General features: G+C 42.0%; 1 protein-coding gene across 1 annotated transcript in view; it reads left to right on the top strand.

The window, feature by feature from the left end:
- The first annotated feature begins 1,224 nt into the window (after nucleotides 1-1,224).
- LOC135404779 (dynein axonemal heavy chain 5-like) overlaps nucleotides 1,225-16,272 on the top strand; it is a 40,763-nt gene continuing 25,715 nt past the window's right edge. Inside the window, exons 1-7 of the mRNA XM_064639514.1 lie at nucleotides 1,225-1,291; nucleotides 1,420-1,484; nucleotides 8,135-8,385; nucleotides 10,407-10,521; nucleotides 10,764-10,940; nucleotides 13,967-14,170; nucleotides 15,518-15,697. Of these exons, the coding sequence (XP_064495584.1) occupies nucleotides 1,225-1,291; nucleotides 1,420-1,484; nucleotides 8,135-8,385; nucleotides 10,407-10,521; nucleotides 10,764-10,940; nucleotides 13,967-14,170; nucleotides 15,518-15,697 (1,059 nt within the window). The remainder of the gene's footprint in view (nucleotides 1,292-1,419; nucleotides 1,485-8,134; nucleotides 8,386-10,406; nucleotides 10,522-10,763; nucleotides 10,941-13,966; nucleotides 14,171-15,517; nucleotides 15,698-16,272) is intronic.

Genomic DNA, 16,272 nt, shown 5'->3' with positions numbered 1-16,272 from the left:
TCAGCCACATGCACACGCAGGGCTGCAAATAAAAGTAATCCCTTGCTTTCTAACAGTAAAAAGCCAATTTGTTAGAGGGTCCTATTTATCCCGACAGTTTCAGAGGTGTTTAGCAACAGGCAGTCCTCTGGACACCTGATGGAACCTCTGCTCAGCAGGCAGATAGTGTTTCTCATGCGCCAAGGATGCAGCTGGTTGTTATTTAACAACACTTGACCTGGCTGGTTTGGCCCCTGCCTGGAATGGGGCATCAAGTTTTACTCAGTTCTTCTCAGGACAGGTGGTTTCACTCCTGCCCAGCTCAGCACAGTTCATATGGCTCCTGCTCCACTCCGAGGTGTTTCTTCTTTTAGACTTGGGGCATCCAGCTCGGGCATGACTTTGCTTGGATGGCTTTTTTCATCACGTCTTGCAGCAGCTGGTTTTATCCCTGTCATCCTTGGGGAGGCTCCTTGTATCCCTTACCCAGACAAAGGATCTGCATTTACTCCTGCATTACACCTCTCAGGTGACCTTTTTATGCCCCTGTCCTAACCTGATGTCCAGGTCCTGTATTACCGTCCCCCCAGCAGCACTTCAGGAGCTCTCTGATGAAGACAATCAACAATGGCACTCGTGAACAGTGCCTCTGCTCCTGCCTCCTGCTCATATGGGGGCATTTTAGGACATAAACAGCTGTGCTCTGTGACCAAGCTGGTCCTACATGAGTCCCCTTTGCCCTCATCGTCAGTCCCTGAAGGTCCAGTGCGCCAGGAAGACCCCTTCTCCCCCTCCCTATCAGCCTTCTCATTTCCAGGCCCCAGGCCGACTCCTTTGCTCCTCACAGGCCTTGCAGGTCACAGGCACCTGCCTGCCAGGCTGGGATGGCCTCACAGCAGCACAGGGCAGCACAGCAGCACACAGAGCCCCATCTTAATACCAAACAGACTCTTCTCCCCTGAAAGGGCCACTCCTGTTCTGTTAACGGGTTTCAAGTCTAGATTAAGATTGTTATATTGACATGACAAACCAAGGATTAGGATGTGCCCTGGCCTGCAGAGTGATCAGGTCCAGGTGATCAGGCATCCTAAGCTGAGCTGTGCTGTACAGTTCGGTGCTAAAGGGCTTACAAAATCTTGCTATGCTGGTGCTGCTTATAGAAATCTTGTGCTACTCAAATCATGGTATTCTGGGCTATAGTGATCATACCATGATGTTAAAAAAAATGAAGCTTTAATTGTAACTATGACTCAGTGCCGTCATCATTCTGCCAAGGATATCCTGATGAACCCGTCTGTCACCGCAGTGTCAGGTGATAGCCCTGACCAAAAGGGGACAGGGGGAGGTGCAGAACAACTGTCCATAAGTGTCCCTTGGCTCAGGGGATATGCAGGGCAGCAGGGTTGCGTGCTGGTCCCCTTTCCTCCTTTCCCCTTCCAGGTGACACTGGCCAAGGCCCCAGCACCTGCTGCCACGAGCTGTACACAGCTCCCCTGATGTTCAAGGTCTGACAAGCTTAATAAAACAGCTCCCACCAGAGGTTTGGTCTGATCCCCCTGATCGGAGGGGAAACCGTGTCTATGGGGGAGGAAGGCATGCTTTCTGCACCTCCTTTTTGTACCTCATCAAAACCACTTCAAGATTTGGACAAAAATCAAAGGATAAGCGACCAAGAAGGCTCCTGATAGCCTTAAACAAAGCAGATGTTGGATCCTGATTGCTCCCTTTGGGTTAGAATAGTCCCATTCCCTGTCAGAAAACTGCCTGAAGCCAGACACAGTCCCATGGAGAGCTCAGCCCTGCACTTGGCCACTGGAGCTGTTCTACAGCTGACGCCGCCTGACAGGGTGGCAACAGAGCCCCTCTGCTCCCTGTAGCTCAAAGCTAGTGGGCTCTGGGCACAAAGGGGTGAGGCCAGGAATGGGCGGGGGAATCCAGAGCAAGGGGCTACGGGGATCGTGTCGCTACTCTGAAGGGGACCTTCCATGGGCAGTCAACGGTATTTATTTCGGAGCGGGCCGTAGGGGTGCGTGGGGAGAGCTCTCGACTCTGCAGTTCCTCACGTGTCTGACAGGGCGTCTTGGGAGGCACTGCAGTTCCCCCAGCTGCTCCAGATCCATAGCACTGAGATTTCCTTCTTTCCTTCCCTTCTTCCCTCCCCAGGGTCTCCTGTGGTGTTCTTCTGGCATTGGGTGTAGCAGGAGCCACCCCCAGGGCTCTGCATGGGGCAGGCTGGGTTGTGGCAGTCTAAAAATGTGTAATTAATAAGGAAATTGTAGATTTTGCATATAAGTTGTTGTATTGTATTGTACTGTGCGTATGTTCTGTCCTTTCATTGGTTGATACTTGACGCAGTACCGTATAGGGTTATGTTCAGCCCCTATCTCCTATGATTGGTTGTAATTTGCATGCTCCACCTAAACCCCATCTTCTGTTCCAGTGCCTTCCTTACCCACGTTATTTCAGGCTGGAGCCATTTTGCGCAGTGCTTTTTGTGCCCTTTTGTTCCTCCCTTTAAGCAGTTCAGTTGCCCCGCTACTTTTATAACAAAATCGCCTTACCAGCTGCACCCAGAAAAGTTGGGGAGGTCTTTATTCAAGCGCTGACCTCCGCACTGGGTGGTACCTGCTACTCCTCAGGTGATTGGACAGAGCCATTCGTTGGTGTGAGTTTGGCATTCCCCACCCAAAGTGCTACAGGAGTGCCAAGCTATTCTGAGGAATGGGGAGTTGTTACGAAGGCTTGACCGGAGCCCTGCTTAGAGGGGCTGGGAGAGGTCCAGCAGCATGGAGTGAGCCTGGCCAGTGCAGAGGGGCCCCGAGCAGGAGATGAAATCTCTTGTAGAGAGGCGCCACTTGCCACAACAGCAAACGGGGAAATCTTCCTCTCCCTTCAGGTCAGAGGTAGAAGTGGATGTGATCAGTGGTGTTCAATCCCCCTGCAATGGGGAGGTGGAGATCCAAACAACCTATAAACAGACTGGCTCGAGCAAGGAAAGGCTGGGATGCTGCGACAATTATTGTGGCATGGTACTAAGGCAGGCCTGGTAAATCCAGATCAGATGCTCTGGCACCTCTGTTAGGAGGCAAAGTCATCCCAAGGGCTGGAGGCTTCTGCCCAGATGATGTCAGGAGGGGCTGCACTCACTGGTGTCTCTGAAGGTGTGAATCTCTCTGTGATTCTCCTGGTCCTTGTGCCATTTCCCAAACAACATGGGCAGGAGGAGGGCTTTGCTGTCACTTGTGGGAGAAACCTGCCTCTGGCTTTAGAGTGTTTTGAGAAAGTCCAGCTCAGACCTGCTTCATTTTCTAATGAGGGAAGTTGTCTTCCTCCATAGGCTGAAAAGGCCAGGAGCAAGTTACCATGTGTGTACATTCACATACTTTCCTTTTGCTGTGCACAGGGGCTTTGGTCCCGTGGAAATGCATGGGGCAGAGGACAGGGGACCTTGGGATCAGGTGGCAATCTTGGCTACTGGAATGTTTCAGGATTCTTGTCTGCAAGCTGCAGTTGAGTGCGTCGTATCACTACTGAACCAGAGATGCTCCCCTGCCGCTCCCATCAAGTGGACTTGCTTTTGGGGGTCTTGTATTTCTTTCTTATTGTCTTTCACGAATCCAGGGAAGAATGTGTGCGATTTTCTGGTTCTTCCCCTCACCTAATCCCCTAGCTGCTTTTTGGAAGGCCTCTTGCAGAAGCTGATACTGAAGCAGTGCTTTCAGGGTTACCCAGGGACTCTGAGAAACTGGAGGGGGAGAGATCACAGATTCAGTGCTGCTTGTGGTCAGGGACTAACGGAATGGCAAGCAGCTGGCTCACTGGAGAGAGATATCCCATTTCTAGCTAAATGAAGCTAAATCTCTTATCCACCAACTTCTGATTCAAGTCCAGGCAGTTCTGTCTAGACTGGCCAATGGGGCTGATGATGCCTGAGACCAAATCTTCCTTCCTGGGGCATTTCAAAAGAGCCAGCCATACTGAAATCAGGAGCTTTTCTACATGTGCTTGATGAGCTCAGCTGCCTCAACATCTGTAAGTTTTCTTTTTTCAGACCCCATTGACGATGTGCATGGTGACCTCCTGGGATCCCATGGCAAAATGAACCTTCTTTGCCCCTGCGAGTGTAGCATCTTCCCCTTGCACTCCCTTCCTGGAGCAGTAGGTGCTGGCACAGCAGCCCTTCATCTCCAAGGAGTCCCCAGGGTTGTGAGGGGGGATGAAGCTAGGTGGACAGCAGATCGCAGTCAGAGGCCATGGAACAGGTTGGACATGAGCTTGGGGAGACCAAGTGAAGTTCATCCCATATTAAAAGCCTCTATGGCCCATGAGGAGACAGCGAATCTCCCTCTGGAGAGCCTAGGTCAGGAATATACCCGCATCCATCATCGTAACGTCTCTCCATCTTGTTTGCAGACAAACCTCCTGTTAAATCTGCCAGAGCTTCCAAGCTGACTGCAGGCAGCAGTTGTAGAGCCCACGGCACCAGCTCCTAGGTCAGCAAGGAGTGCCTTTCAGATGCTGTCTCTCTCCCTTGCTTTGTGCTGCCCCAGTCTTTCTGATCTGCCTCATCCTTGACTTCTCCACCCTGCTCCCTGCCATTGCTTGAGAAGGAGTTATCTGCAGTGCCTTTGGGCACCGGGAGCCCAGAGACTGAAGCTTTCCAGCAAGAGTCCCAGGCCTGTACAGCAGCTGTGAATTTCCCTTGTAAGAGCACTGTCATCTTTCAGCCCAGTGTTTATTTAGCCCCATTGTCTCTGTTGTACAATGTGGCTGCTTCAGAGAGCCCCTGTGGTCCTTCCACCTCTCTCTGCCTGGCCTGGCTGTCCTCAGGGCATCTTGCCAAGCTCTCATGTGGTGCTGCTGACCCCTGGGCTGGTGTCATATATCTTTTCTAGAAGATGATTTTTTTCAGCCAACGCCCTGTGGAGGACAGCAAAGCTGCAGAGATGAGCCCACATGTCAGGAGAGAGCCTGGCTGTCCCAAGAGCTGGTGCTGATGGGGGCCAAAAGTACCCCTGGTCTCACGCCATCCCAGTCAGCAGTGGGCTATCAGGATTGAACTGTGAAGTTTGTTAACTCCTCGGCAGCACCCCTGTGGGGTGGGGAAGACAGGGCAGGGGAGCGGCTGGATGGTGAGAGAAGGGCTTCCAGGTGTTCTGGAGGAGATGTAGCAAAGCCATGGGGGCCATGTGCTGCTGCAGCCCAGCCTTCCTGGGTGCACTTCAGGAAAAGTGTTCTAAGAAAGACCTTCCCTCAAAGCAATGGCCTTGGGTTTTCTGGCTGCTTTTCCCAGAGGAAGCAGCATGTCAGCAAAGGAATCAAAGCTCAGGGGATTTCCAGTGAGAAGGACACTGGGAGGAGTTGGGTATGTATTCTTCCATCCCATAAAATGAGAAAAAATGGGCCGGAGTGAGAGGTGAGGGATTTCCAAAGTCTGCTCATCTCTGATGTCTCCCCTCCCTGGCATGGAGGGATCCAGTGCCTCCGGTGCAGACCCGAAAGCTGTGCTGCACATCCGGAAGGTGATTGTCCTGCTTCTGGTCAGGACAGTGTTAATTTGGGCAGTATCCAGGAGGGGGCACAGCCAGGACATAGAGGTTATTCCTCATTTTGTCAAGGATGGGGGAAGGGGTCTCTTCCAGGTTGTGTGCGTGGTGGCAAAGTTGGGCACCAACTGGTGAGCAATCACGTGTGAGTCATTTGCCTCCCTTGTACACTCTGTTATTAGGATTGTTTCTGTTACTGTTCTGTTGCTGCACTGTTTTCTTATTTCATTGGCGTTTCCAGTAAGTTGTTCTTATCTCAGCCTGCGATCTTTACCTTTTGTGCCTCCAATTGTCCCGTCCAGCCTGCCTCAGGATGGAGGGGGAGTGGGAAGGAAAGGAGGAGTGGGAAGTGAGCGAGTGGCGCACGATTTGCATGGTTTCAGTGAGAACACTAAATTATGGAACACCCGTCTTAAACACATCATCGTGGCTGGGCTTCTCGAACGAAGATTTCAGAAGGCTCTATCCACATTTGTTACCAGCACGCTGGTGGCTTAGGAGGCCAATGCGAGAGAGACATATCCGATTGCAAAAGGCACAGCAGAAAGACTCCCTAGGTGGTATATTCTGCAAGACATGATTCTTTCTGCCTTGTCTTTTCTCCTCGAGAGTGATTCTGCGTGCGTTCTCAAAGGAAACAGCAGCGTTAGAGATGGTGTGTCTCCAGGCCTCCCGATTTGAGGCCAGAGTAGACCAGTTCTGTTGATTGATATGGCCGAGGCTGAGATGTTTGTAGCTATAATTGTCTACAACGTGGAATAAATAATTCTGATTACAGTATTTTAGTATTTCTTATTTTATTATTTTAATAATATTTCTTATAACATTACTATCTATTGCTGAATATATATAACAGGTAATAATGTATTATAAAGTATTACTTCTCTCTATATTTCTATATTATATTTCTATATATATTTCTATATTTCTATATATACTTCTCTCTATATATATTCTATATTTCCATATATATGTCTATATTTCTAATAATATTTCTATATTATTATAACTCTCATCTTCTTAGCTAAATCATTCACTCATGTCTGAGAAGGCGTGTCGAAAACAAGGATGCCTTGGCTAATAAACGCAGTGCTAGTCTTCCGTTCTGCTTGAGCCAGGGCCATAATCCAACGCCATCATTGCCAGAGTGCCCTGAATGCTTGTCTGACGTGAATCTCTGGGGCGTGGAAACCCTCCTCTTCTTCTCTGAAGGGCGGTAGTCTGTGTGCTGCACAATCTCTACTTAATATTTGTTTTCTTAGCTTTAATATAATTGCTTCAACACTGCTTCCAAATACTGCACTATGTTTGTAGCTAAAATTATCTACAACGTGGAATAAATAACTCTGCTTAAAGTATTTTAGTATTTACTATTTTATTATTTTAATAATGTTTATTATACTATTACTATCTATTGCTGAAGATATATAACATGTAATAATGTATTATAAAATATTACTTCTATATTATATTTCTATATATATTTCTATATTTCTATATATATTTCTATATATATATTCTATATTTCTATATATATTTCTATATTTCTATATTATATTTCTGTATATATTTCTATATTTCTATATATATTTCTATATATATTCTATATTTCTATATATATTTCTATATATTTATTCTATATTTCTATATATATTTCTATATTTCTAATGATATTTCTATATTATTGTAACTATCATCTACTTAGATAAATCATTCACTCAGGTCTGAGAAGGCGTATCGAAAACAAGGATGCCTTGGCTAATAAACGCAGTGCTAGTCTTCCGTTCTGCTTGAGCCAGGGCCATAATCCAACGCCATCATTGCCAGAGTGCCCTGAATGCTTGTCTGACGTGAATCTCTGGGGCGTGGAAACACTCCTCTTCTTCTCTGAAGGGCGGTAGTCTGTGTGCTGCCCAAACTGGCTGTGGCAATCACAGCCCCGCCATGTTGATCTTCTCTGCTCTCTCTGCCTCTGTCGGGTTTGCTCCCGAGCAGCCCGGAGCATGAGAGCCTGCTTGGAGCTGGCTTTGGAGGGCCCTGGAACTGCAGTATTCACTAAGACTTGGTCACAACGTGGAGGACTTGTTCTCTCCCTCTTTCTCTTCCGCAGTGAGCGGTCATAGTCTGTGTACTGCACAAACCGGCTGCCAAGGTTGTAAGTTCCCCGCACGGATCTGCTTGGCTCCCTCTGCCTCAGCAAGGTTTGCTCCTGAGCAGCCCTGGGAGCGGGAGCCCACCGGCAGATCCTCTTGGAAGGCCTTGCAGCTGTGCTATCCCTAGGACCACGGTCATGACTTGGAGGACCAGTTCTTCTCTCTGAAGCGTCATCATAGTCTGTGGTGTCCCCAGACCAGCTGCGGAGATCCCTGCCCCACAGAGGGAATCTGCTCCGGGACCGCTCCCTGCCAGTGTCCTTCATGCCCTGCCAAGAGAGCTGTGGAGAGTTCCTGCCCTTTTCTCCTGAAAGGATCAGAGCAGTGGGGAACCCCTACAAGTTCTGGGACAGGACAATTTGGGGCCTCCAAAAGACTCTTTTGGAGGGCTACTAAGACCAAAAGGCCAGAGGCCTTTTTTGTAAGCTGTTTTCCTGAATACTTACTTACATTTAGGTTTTCTTTCTCTCTCAAGTATCTGAACATTTCCTGTCCTCATTTGATATGGACTGCACTGCTGATATAAAGAGGGAAATTGTGCAGTGTATGGGCTCATTCCAGGATGGAGTGGCAGAAAAATGTTCTGATTACTTTCAAAGATACAGACGTTCTACACATGTGACTCCCAAATCCTACCTGTCCTTTATTCAGGGATATAAAACCACATACAAAGAAAAACATGCTGAAGTACAAACATTAGCAAACAGGTAAACTAATCAGTTTACTACTGCCTTTCTGTAGTTTCCTTCCCCAGGTAGGTGTATTCTGATGTCTCATTTCAATGCATGGCTCGTCTCCTTGCACAGCAGAAAGGTGTTTTTTTTAATTCCTAATATTGTGTAAAAGTATAACTTGATCAAGTATTATAGTTACTCTTGCCATATAAGTTAAAGACTATATGTATTTGGAGAGGGAAAAAGAGTAGCAGTGTATAGAAAATTAGGGTGGTGGGAAAAGAGGTGAATATAAATTATTCCCATGTATTTTTAGTGAGTAAAAGAAAACATCTGTTGGGAGAGCAAGACTGTGTGAGCAATTTCTCCTGCATTTCTGTAGGCCTTGCTTGACATTACTATGGAAGTTGCAAGCTTTGTGATGTTTATTCTTACAGACTGTGTGAAACTATAAACACACAGATAACAAGTATAAACTCACATAGTTATAAGGTATGAGAAAATAGTATGTTTATAGTAGAAAGTTGTGGGAAAACTAGATATAAAGAAACACCTGTAGGATCTCAGAAAGACCCTAAAGGCTGATCCATAGGAGGGACTTTGGGTGGCAAAAATGATCTCAGACCGCATGGACAGAGCTTCAGATCCAATGAACTGAAGGTGTGAGATGCGTGCGCAGACTGAGCTATCCAATCACCTTGTTGTAAGCATGTACCCGGGAGAAACTAAACTGTATAAAAGTTAAGTCAGTTAAATAATAAGTTGGACATCACTGATCATATTGATCGTCTGCGTGTGTTCCTGAACTCCAGCCGTCAACAAAGATCTACATGTAATTTTATAATATATTCACAATAGCATTTAATTTACCAGAGAGCAACTTTTATTTTCTTACTGAACAGTTGTGTCCTCCTGATATGAACATATAAGAAATACCTTTGGTGGTTTTGGTTTTGTGATCATAGGGCCTCACTCAGACTGCTGAGTTTTTTGGGTTTTTTTTAATAATTGTAGATTATTAAAGTGATTTTGATACACTCATTCCTCTTTTCAGGTGCTTTATTAAAATAATGAGATCTATTTGCAGATATATCGTCATGTTAAAAACACTCAATTATAATGTAAAATTAACATTTACTGTATCAATTGGTATCACCCTTAAGAAAAATGGTCTTCTCAATTTTGAAAGATTGTAAAAAGAGCTGGAAACCTTTAAGAAAGACTATTTATTTCATTTTGAAACATTCTTTGGTTCCAAAATCAATTTGAGTTAGAAATCTGTAGTTACCTTATGAGTGAAGACTTGTAAAACAGTGGGGTCTGGTCCTGTTTTCTACCTTTGCGTGTACCAGGTTAGTTCGTGTATGCCAATTTGAGTCACTTAACCTTTGTACCTTAGTTGCATGGTATGGCAGGTGCTAAACTTTGTCTGTTCACCTGTATTTGTTCAGCTGTCCAAGTACTGCTTAGCCTTTGCAATAGCAGTCTCTGTAGAGGCCACTTAAACTTGCCTGAAAAGTCCCAAGTGAAGACTTACTTTTTGATAGAAAAAAAGCACTGTTGAAGAGGCATTTTAGTGCTCAATTAGAGAAGTCTTATTGCAATACTGTTTTTCTGTTACTCTTGTTTGGTTGTTTTGGTTTCTTTTCAGTATCCTCTTCAAAGAAGAAATAGCAATTTGATATAGTTCTCAGAATTTTAGTGAAAATGCTTTCTGTTGTATAGAACTCAGTCCTTTGAGTGTCAGCTTGGAGCTCAACAGGGACAGGGACATATATGGAACCAACATATAGGATTTTTATGCAATGATAAAGACATACAGTAAAATTTCAAGCTACAGACTATTCATGTACTTTATTGTTCACTTTATTGATTCTGAAGACACTAGGTACTTTTGTGGAAGTTCCTGTCCAACTTTTATTTTTGGTGTAAAACATCTTTTGCTACTGTTCATTCAGATTGATGCGATTCATTCTATAGATGGAATAATTTGGAAAATGGAGTGTCAATTATATAGGGATTTAGGTGCTTCTCATTTTGTTTTTTAACTCCAGAATAAATACTGGACTGGAAAAACTGAAAGAGGCCTCTGAGTCAGTGGCTGCTCTAAGCAGAGAGCTGGAGATAAAAGAAAAGGAACTTCAAATTGCCAATGAAAAAGCTGACATGGTATGTACAGCCTTCAAAATGTACTGCTGTTTGATTTTTTTTTTCTCCTTTTATTTCTTCTATTTTGAAAAGATCCGTCAAGTAAAGTGAAGTGTTGGAAAAAAGGGATCTTTGAGAAAGTTATCTTGTTTGATTTTTCTGGTTTTGGAATTGACCTGATACAATTTTACAAGAAAAATTAATACATTCTTTTAACTAGGTTTTTTTTTAATATTTGGCATATGGGTTTACTCACATTCTAGGTATTGAAAGAAGTTACAGTAAAAGCACAGGCTGCTGAGAACGTGAAGGGTGAAGTTCAGAAAGTGAAAGACAAAGCTCAAGCTATTGTAGACAGTATCTCAGTTGACAAAGCCATTGCTGAAGAGAAGTTAGAAGCTGCTAAGCCTGCGTTGGAAGAGGCAGAAGCAGCCTTACAGGTTAGTATTTAGACCATGTATAACACTATTTTACTACTAAGAAGACGGGTGTCTTTGAAATATAAGATTGCAGATGCATTGCATAGCTCTTCATTTGACAGAAAATGTATGCAAATAAACATACATATTTTGAGGCTGTTTAGGTTCAGTTTTGTTTTCCTTTTTTTCGCAAGTACCAAACTGCAAATAAGCAATTTTCAGACAAGGGCAAGTTTTAACTTTTATTTGAAACTGTAATTGATATATGATGTGTTTTAGGTTGATATTAGACCAGTATCTGAATGTCGATATTGTTATTAAACAGCTTGTGTGCAAAGAGTGAAGAAGTGCTTTCCATGTAAAACCAGTTATAATTCCATCCAAATCTAAACCTCCTATTTTAAGTTTTCACAAATAAATTGCATTTTGAATAGGTTTGCTGGTCCACTATTTTTTGTCTTAAAAAAATAATTATTTTTTCCTACGAATTGTGGCATTACCAATATTTCTAGCATTCACCATGGGACTTCATTTCTTTCAAAATACTCTTTTTGTAAAGCTTTTCTAATAGAATGATAACACTTTGTCCATATCTTTAAGATGAACAAAGATTAATGTTAGCTGATCTTTTGTAATATTTTCTTTTAATGCCTGTTCAGCTGACTGTATGAGAATGTTCCTCAAGGCATTTTTCTGTGAGCAGCAGTAGTGGAATTTGAAGTATACCTATCAGAGGCTAGCAGGGACCTGGTATCTCAAGAAACAGAAGAATGAAGAAAAAACCTCAGAAGAAAAAAACCTCAAAACAATAAATAAAAGTTGTTATGTAGATTTACTGGAAGGTTTCCCTTTCCACTTTAGAGGCTGCCAGCAGTTGTGACGGTTAAAGACTGATTTGAAGGAATGCCATGAGAATCTAATATAGAAAAGTTTTCATGGATCTTCTAAATGTATGACCACTTTGAGGGAGAGATGTTTAACAATCTCTGACTGATTCTTAAAGGGCAGAGTGGAAAAGTCAAAATGCTGGCTGATGACATGACAGCTGGTAAGAGTGGAATAAGAGCAGATCCTAAGATCCTGATACTTAGCTACAGGAAAAAGGTTAAAAAAGCAACAACAAAACAATTAACCCAGTGGTGGCCAAGAATCCTGACAAGTGAAAAAGCCCCAAACAATGTTAACTGGTCAGTGTCTGAGGTATAAAGAGAGCACCAGTGTTCTGTATTTGGTCCTGCATCTTATTATAGTTTACTTTCTGACTTTGAGTAAAATTACTGAACCAAAACAATACTGCTCTTCTTGAAATGTAGGGTGCTAATAAATGAAAATCCAATTATAAAAAAAGCTACACTAGCATTATTGTGAGACTTCACAATGGGCAAAGGTATTTGGGCTTAATTTTGAAATTCTTGCATTTTCTATAAGTTGCTTTACTTGTGTCTAAAGGGGAACGGCAAACTATCGTGAAAGCAAGCCTATCAGCATGTATATATGTGTTCTCAGCATGCATTCTTTCATTCATTCAGAAACTCCCTTAAGCAAGAAAATTCTCTGTATGAGTCTGCATCTTTCAAAAAACGAATCTCATAATCATTACAGGTTTGCAAATTTCCATCTAGGGATTCCAATAGTAGAATTCTGCTTGTAGTTTGGACAAAAGCCTATTAAAATATTTGATAAATATAAAGGTCACTACCCAGATGGAAAAAAAAAAATTGCGGTTAGCTATTTCACTCAATTTTTTACATATTTTAGGATTGGTAAATGCTATGCTAAGAGACAGGTAGGTACAGAACAGCTTATAAGCATTTCTAAACATATAATGAGATTAGTTTTTTTAAAGTTTGAGTAAGAATTGTCAAAGTTCAATAAAAGTTAGATGCACTTTTCCCTGCAATAAAAATAAATGCACAATTATAAGTAAGTAAATAAATAAATAGAAATTAAATGCCACAATTTGGATGCTAGCAAAAAAGGTTGGGCTGAATTTCCTAACAGTCACTAAGAAACACTGGTTAAAGTTCCCACGCAGATATCTGGAAAAACTCTGCTGAATTATTTGGTGCACACTGAACCCAATGAGCAGCAAAACATAAGGGGAAACATAAGGCCATCAGGAGGATAATCTGCAATAATTTACAATCCCTTTACTGAAGTATAGACACAAGTAATTAAAATCTTCTTTCATGAATTCCCAGTAAGGCGTGTGCTAGGCTAGAAGCAAGGTGTCAGAACCTGTTGCTTACTGTTTGCCACTGTAATGTTCTTGAACCGATTAAACTGCCTGTGGATAAGCAGTGCTTCTAATCAGAGTTGTACCTGTTCTAGAGTGTGTCTGCCCATCAGCAGTTACTACTGTTCAGTGTTTTTTGCTCTGTATGTGGTGCAGTTAAGCTCTACTGCTCTAATTGATTCTTCTCTAAGAAGACACCTTCAGTAGACTTGTCTCATAATCCTTTCTGAATCGTGACTACAGTAGGGTTGTGAGTTACAGTATTAGACTTGCACCCTAGGCTTACTTGTCCTTAATTAGTAGGGCCTAGGTTTTCATACATTATTATAATGTATTTTTCTCACAGGCCTGCTTCTACACCAGGAATGTTCCCAGTAAGATGGATCAGAAGGTGAAAATCTATACATGTATCAGGCCTTCTCACTGGTTTCCTTAATTCACCTTCATTTGCTAGATGTCAACAGAATGTATTTTCCTTTCTAGACTCAGTTCCTGGTCAATATGTATACATTTGAAAAAAAATTGGTAAAATGTCAAGATGTTTCTGTTTTGCTCTTCACTTTGTCCAAACCATACATGGTAGTTTTAGGTTATTAGGTGCTGCTGTGCTGAGGTTTCCTAGTAGTTGATAGGAGTTAGTAGGGAAAATCTGGTTGGAGAGTCCTAGCTTCATGCTTTTTAGAGGTAAAAGTAAATATAAGTATAAGTAATTATTTTTCTCCCATGGATTAATACTGTTGGTGAGCTTGTGCTCTGTCTTACTGAATAAACAATAACAGTAATTGCTTTACCTTTTGTTTTAAATTCACAGACAATAAAACCTACAGATATTGCCACTGTGCGCACACTGGGACGACCTCCCCACCTCATCATGCGTATCATGGACTGTGTGTTACTGCTCTTCCAGCGTAAAGTGAACAGTGTGAAAATTGATCAGGAAAAACGCTGTACTGTCCCATCGTGGCAAGAATCTCTGAAACTTATGACAGCAGGGAACTTCTTGCAGAACCTACAGGTGCTTGTGCAACCTTCTTTTTCATATACTTTTTTCTAATATAGGAAAATAAGGGACAGTGTTTTCTCTGGTGTTCATAGGAGAACAAATGTGCAAGGGAAATCACACACACAATAGATCTGAAATGTTAAGGGCTTAAAAATAAGTATGTCATAATGAAATAAATTTGAATCCTTCTGGCAAAGTCGTGTCATAAGTCAATTGTAGTTTTTCCTAAATAAGGCAATGAAATTACTTTCAATGACAAATGATTCAAAGCTTTAAGCATTTAGTTTGAATAGCCATTACTTATCTGTTTCAGTAAAGCTGATAGAAAATATCTTTTTTTCTCTTATCTAACTTTTCATTAATTTTCAACATTACAACTTCTGCACTGGCTTGCAAAAGAATAGTTGATTATTAGGGTGAACGCAACCAGAATTTTTTAAATTTTGGGGGTTTCATGTCCATAGCATGGGTCTAGGAAAATGGAAAGAGAAACTACTAAACAAATCCATTTTCATAACTTAAACTAATAATATTACAGTTCATCTAGTTGGAATAAATGGTACCTTGTCCTACCCCACTGGATGTTATCATCACTGATTTCTGCTTTTTGAGTTTCCTTAATCTGTCATTGATCTAGTGGGAAATCAGGCTTGACCAGCTTTGTATGGTTGGTAGTGCCATAGATGTTATTTATGTAATATTCACATTGCATTTACTTGTAAGGATTTTTGATTTACTGAAGGGCTTCAACCTTTCATTTTGCTTGTGCATAACTAAACCTGTTTGTGCTTCAGGGAATAGCTATTTTTCAAGTTCGTCAATAATAGACTTTCATTATACCTTGCAAATAAATTTGAGGGAGAAAACTGAGAGCTTTTGAGAAGGAAAAATGGAAAATATGTTTTTTGGAGAAAAGAGTGAGTCAAAATAAATTCTTTAAATTGAAGTACATTCCACTAATGAGATAAAGTAATTTAAGGATAAGATAGCTGGCTGTTTTGTGGAATGTATGTTTATGAACCAGAGCTAAGCATTTCCTTTTCTTTTTGAAGATTGCTAAGGCACTTATTCTGTCTTAAGCAAAAGGAAACTTCCAGCAGGATATTAGTGATATTTTATATCAACAATTAGCTGTGTAATGGTAATAGTGAGTGTAAGATAGCAAAGATCATAAATGAAGGCAAACTTTTCCATTTTGTAAGAATATAGAACAGAGTTGAATGACTTTGTAAAGTTCTCAAAGATGCATGAGACAAAGACCTTCGTATTAGTTGTGTCAGTAACACTTATGATCTTCATAGTGTTCTGTGTGTTCCACACATACATTATATGCATTACACTCTTTAAATTTTTCTTTAGCAATTTCCAAAGGACACAATTAATGAAGAAGTGGTAGAACTTTTGAGCCCTTATTTTGAAATGGCAGACTACAACATTGAGACAGCTAAGAGAGTATGTGGGAATGTTGCTGGCCTTTGCTCATGGACCAAAGCTATGGCTGTATTTTTTTCCATCAACAGAGAAGTATTACCCTTAAAGGTATGTCTGTTAGTCACTCACAAACACTCTTTTCTCCTTCTCCTCCCACCTGTTTGCACTTGAGAATTTAATCTGCTGGAAATGCCATCTGCTTTATTTGAGCTGGTGCTTGTCTCTCTAGGAAATGATTCTCTTGAACATTGGAATTCTGCAATAAAATCTATTTTAAATGTACTTGCACTTTTAAGTCGTCAAAACTATGAAAGAGATTGTGCAGTTTTATGCTTCTGGACACCTTCTGAATGGGGTTGAAACATTTGTCATCTTGTTAAATTCAATACTGCAGTTGCTTTACTTTAATTAGGGATTAAGTAGGAAAAAAACCCCTCGATCTGGTTCTTTTAATGTTCCAGATCTCAGTTCATAAGCAGACTGTACAGAGACTGTTCATCAGTGTTATTTAGAGAAAAACAGGCCCAAATATTTAGAATGAAAGTCAGGAAGAACATGGTCAAGCATGATTCTAACACAGAATAGCTTGTATTTACAATAGCAAAGACCAAGAGGGAAGTAAGATTTGTAGTTAGACAAAGCATATTGGTTGAAGATATCGAATAGGCTTCTAGTGGCGTCAG

Source organism: Pseudopipra pipra, chromosome W (genome assembly GCF_036250125.1).
Source record: "Pseudopipra pipra isolate bDixPip1 chromosome W, bDixPip1.hap1, whole genome shotgun sequence".
Classification (NCBI taxonomy): Eukaryota; Metazoa; Chordata; class Aves; order Passeriformes; family Pipridae; genus Pseudopipra; species Pseudopipra pipra.
The sequence above is the reverse complement of the archived record's forward strand: the minus strand, read 5'-3'. Positions and strand labels throughout refer to the sequence as shown.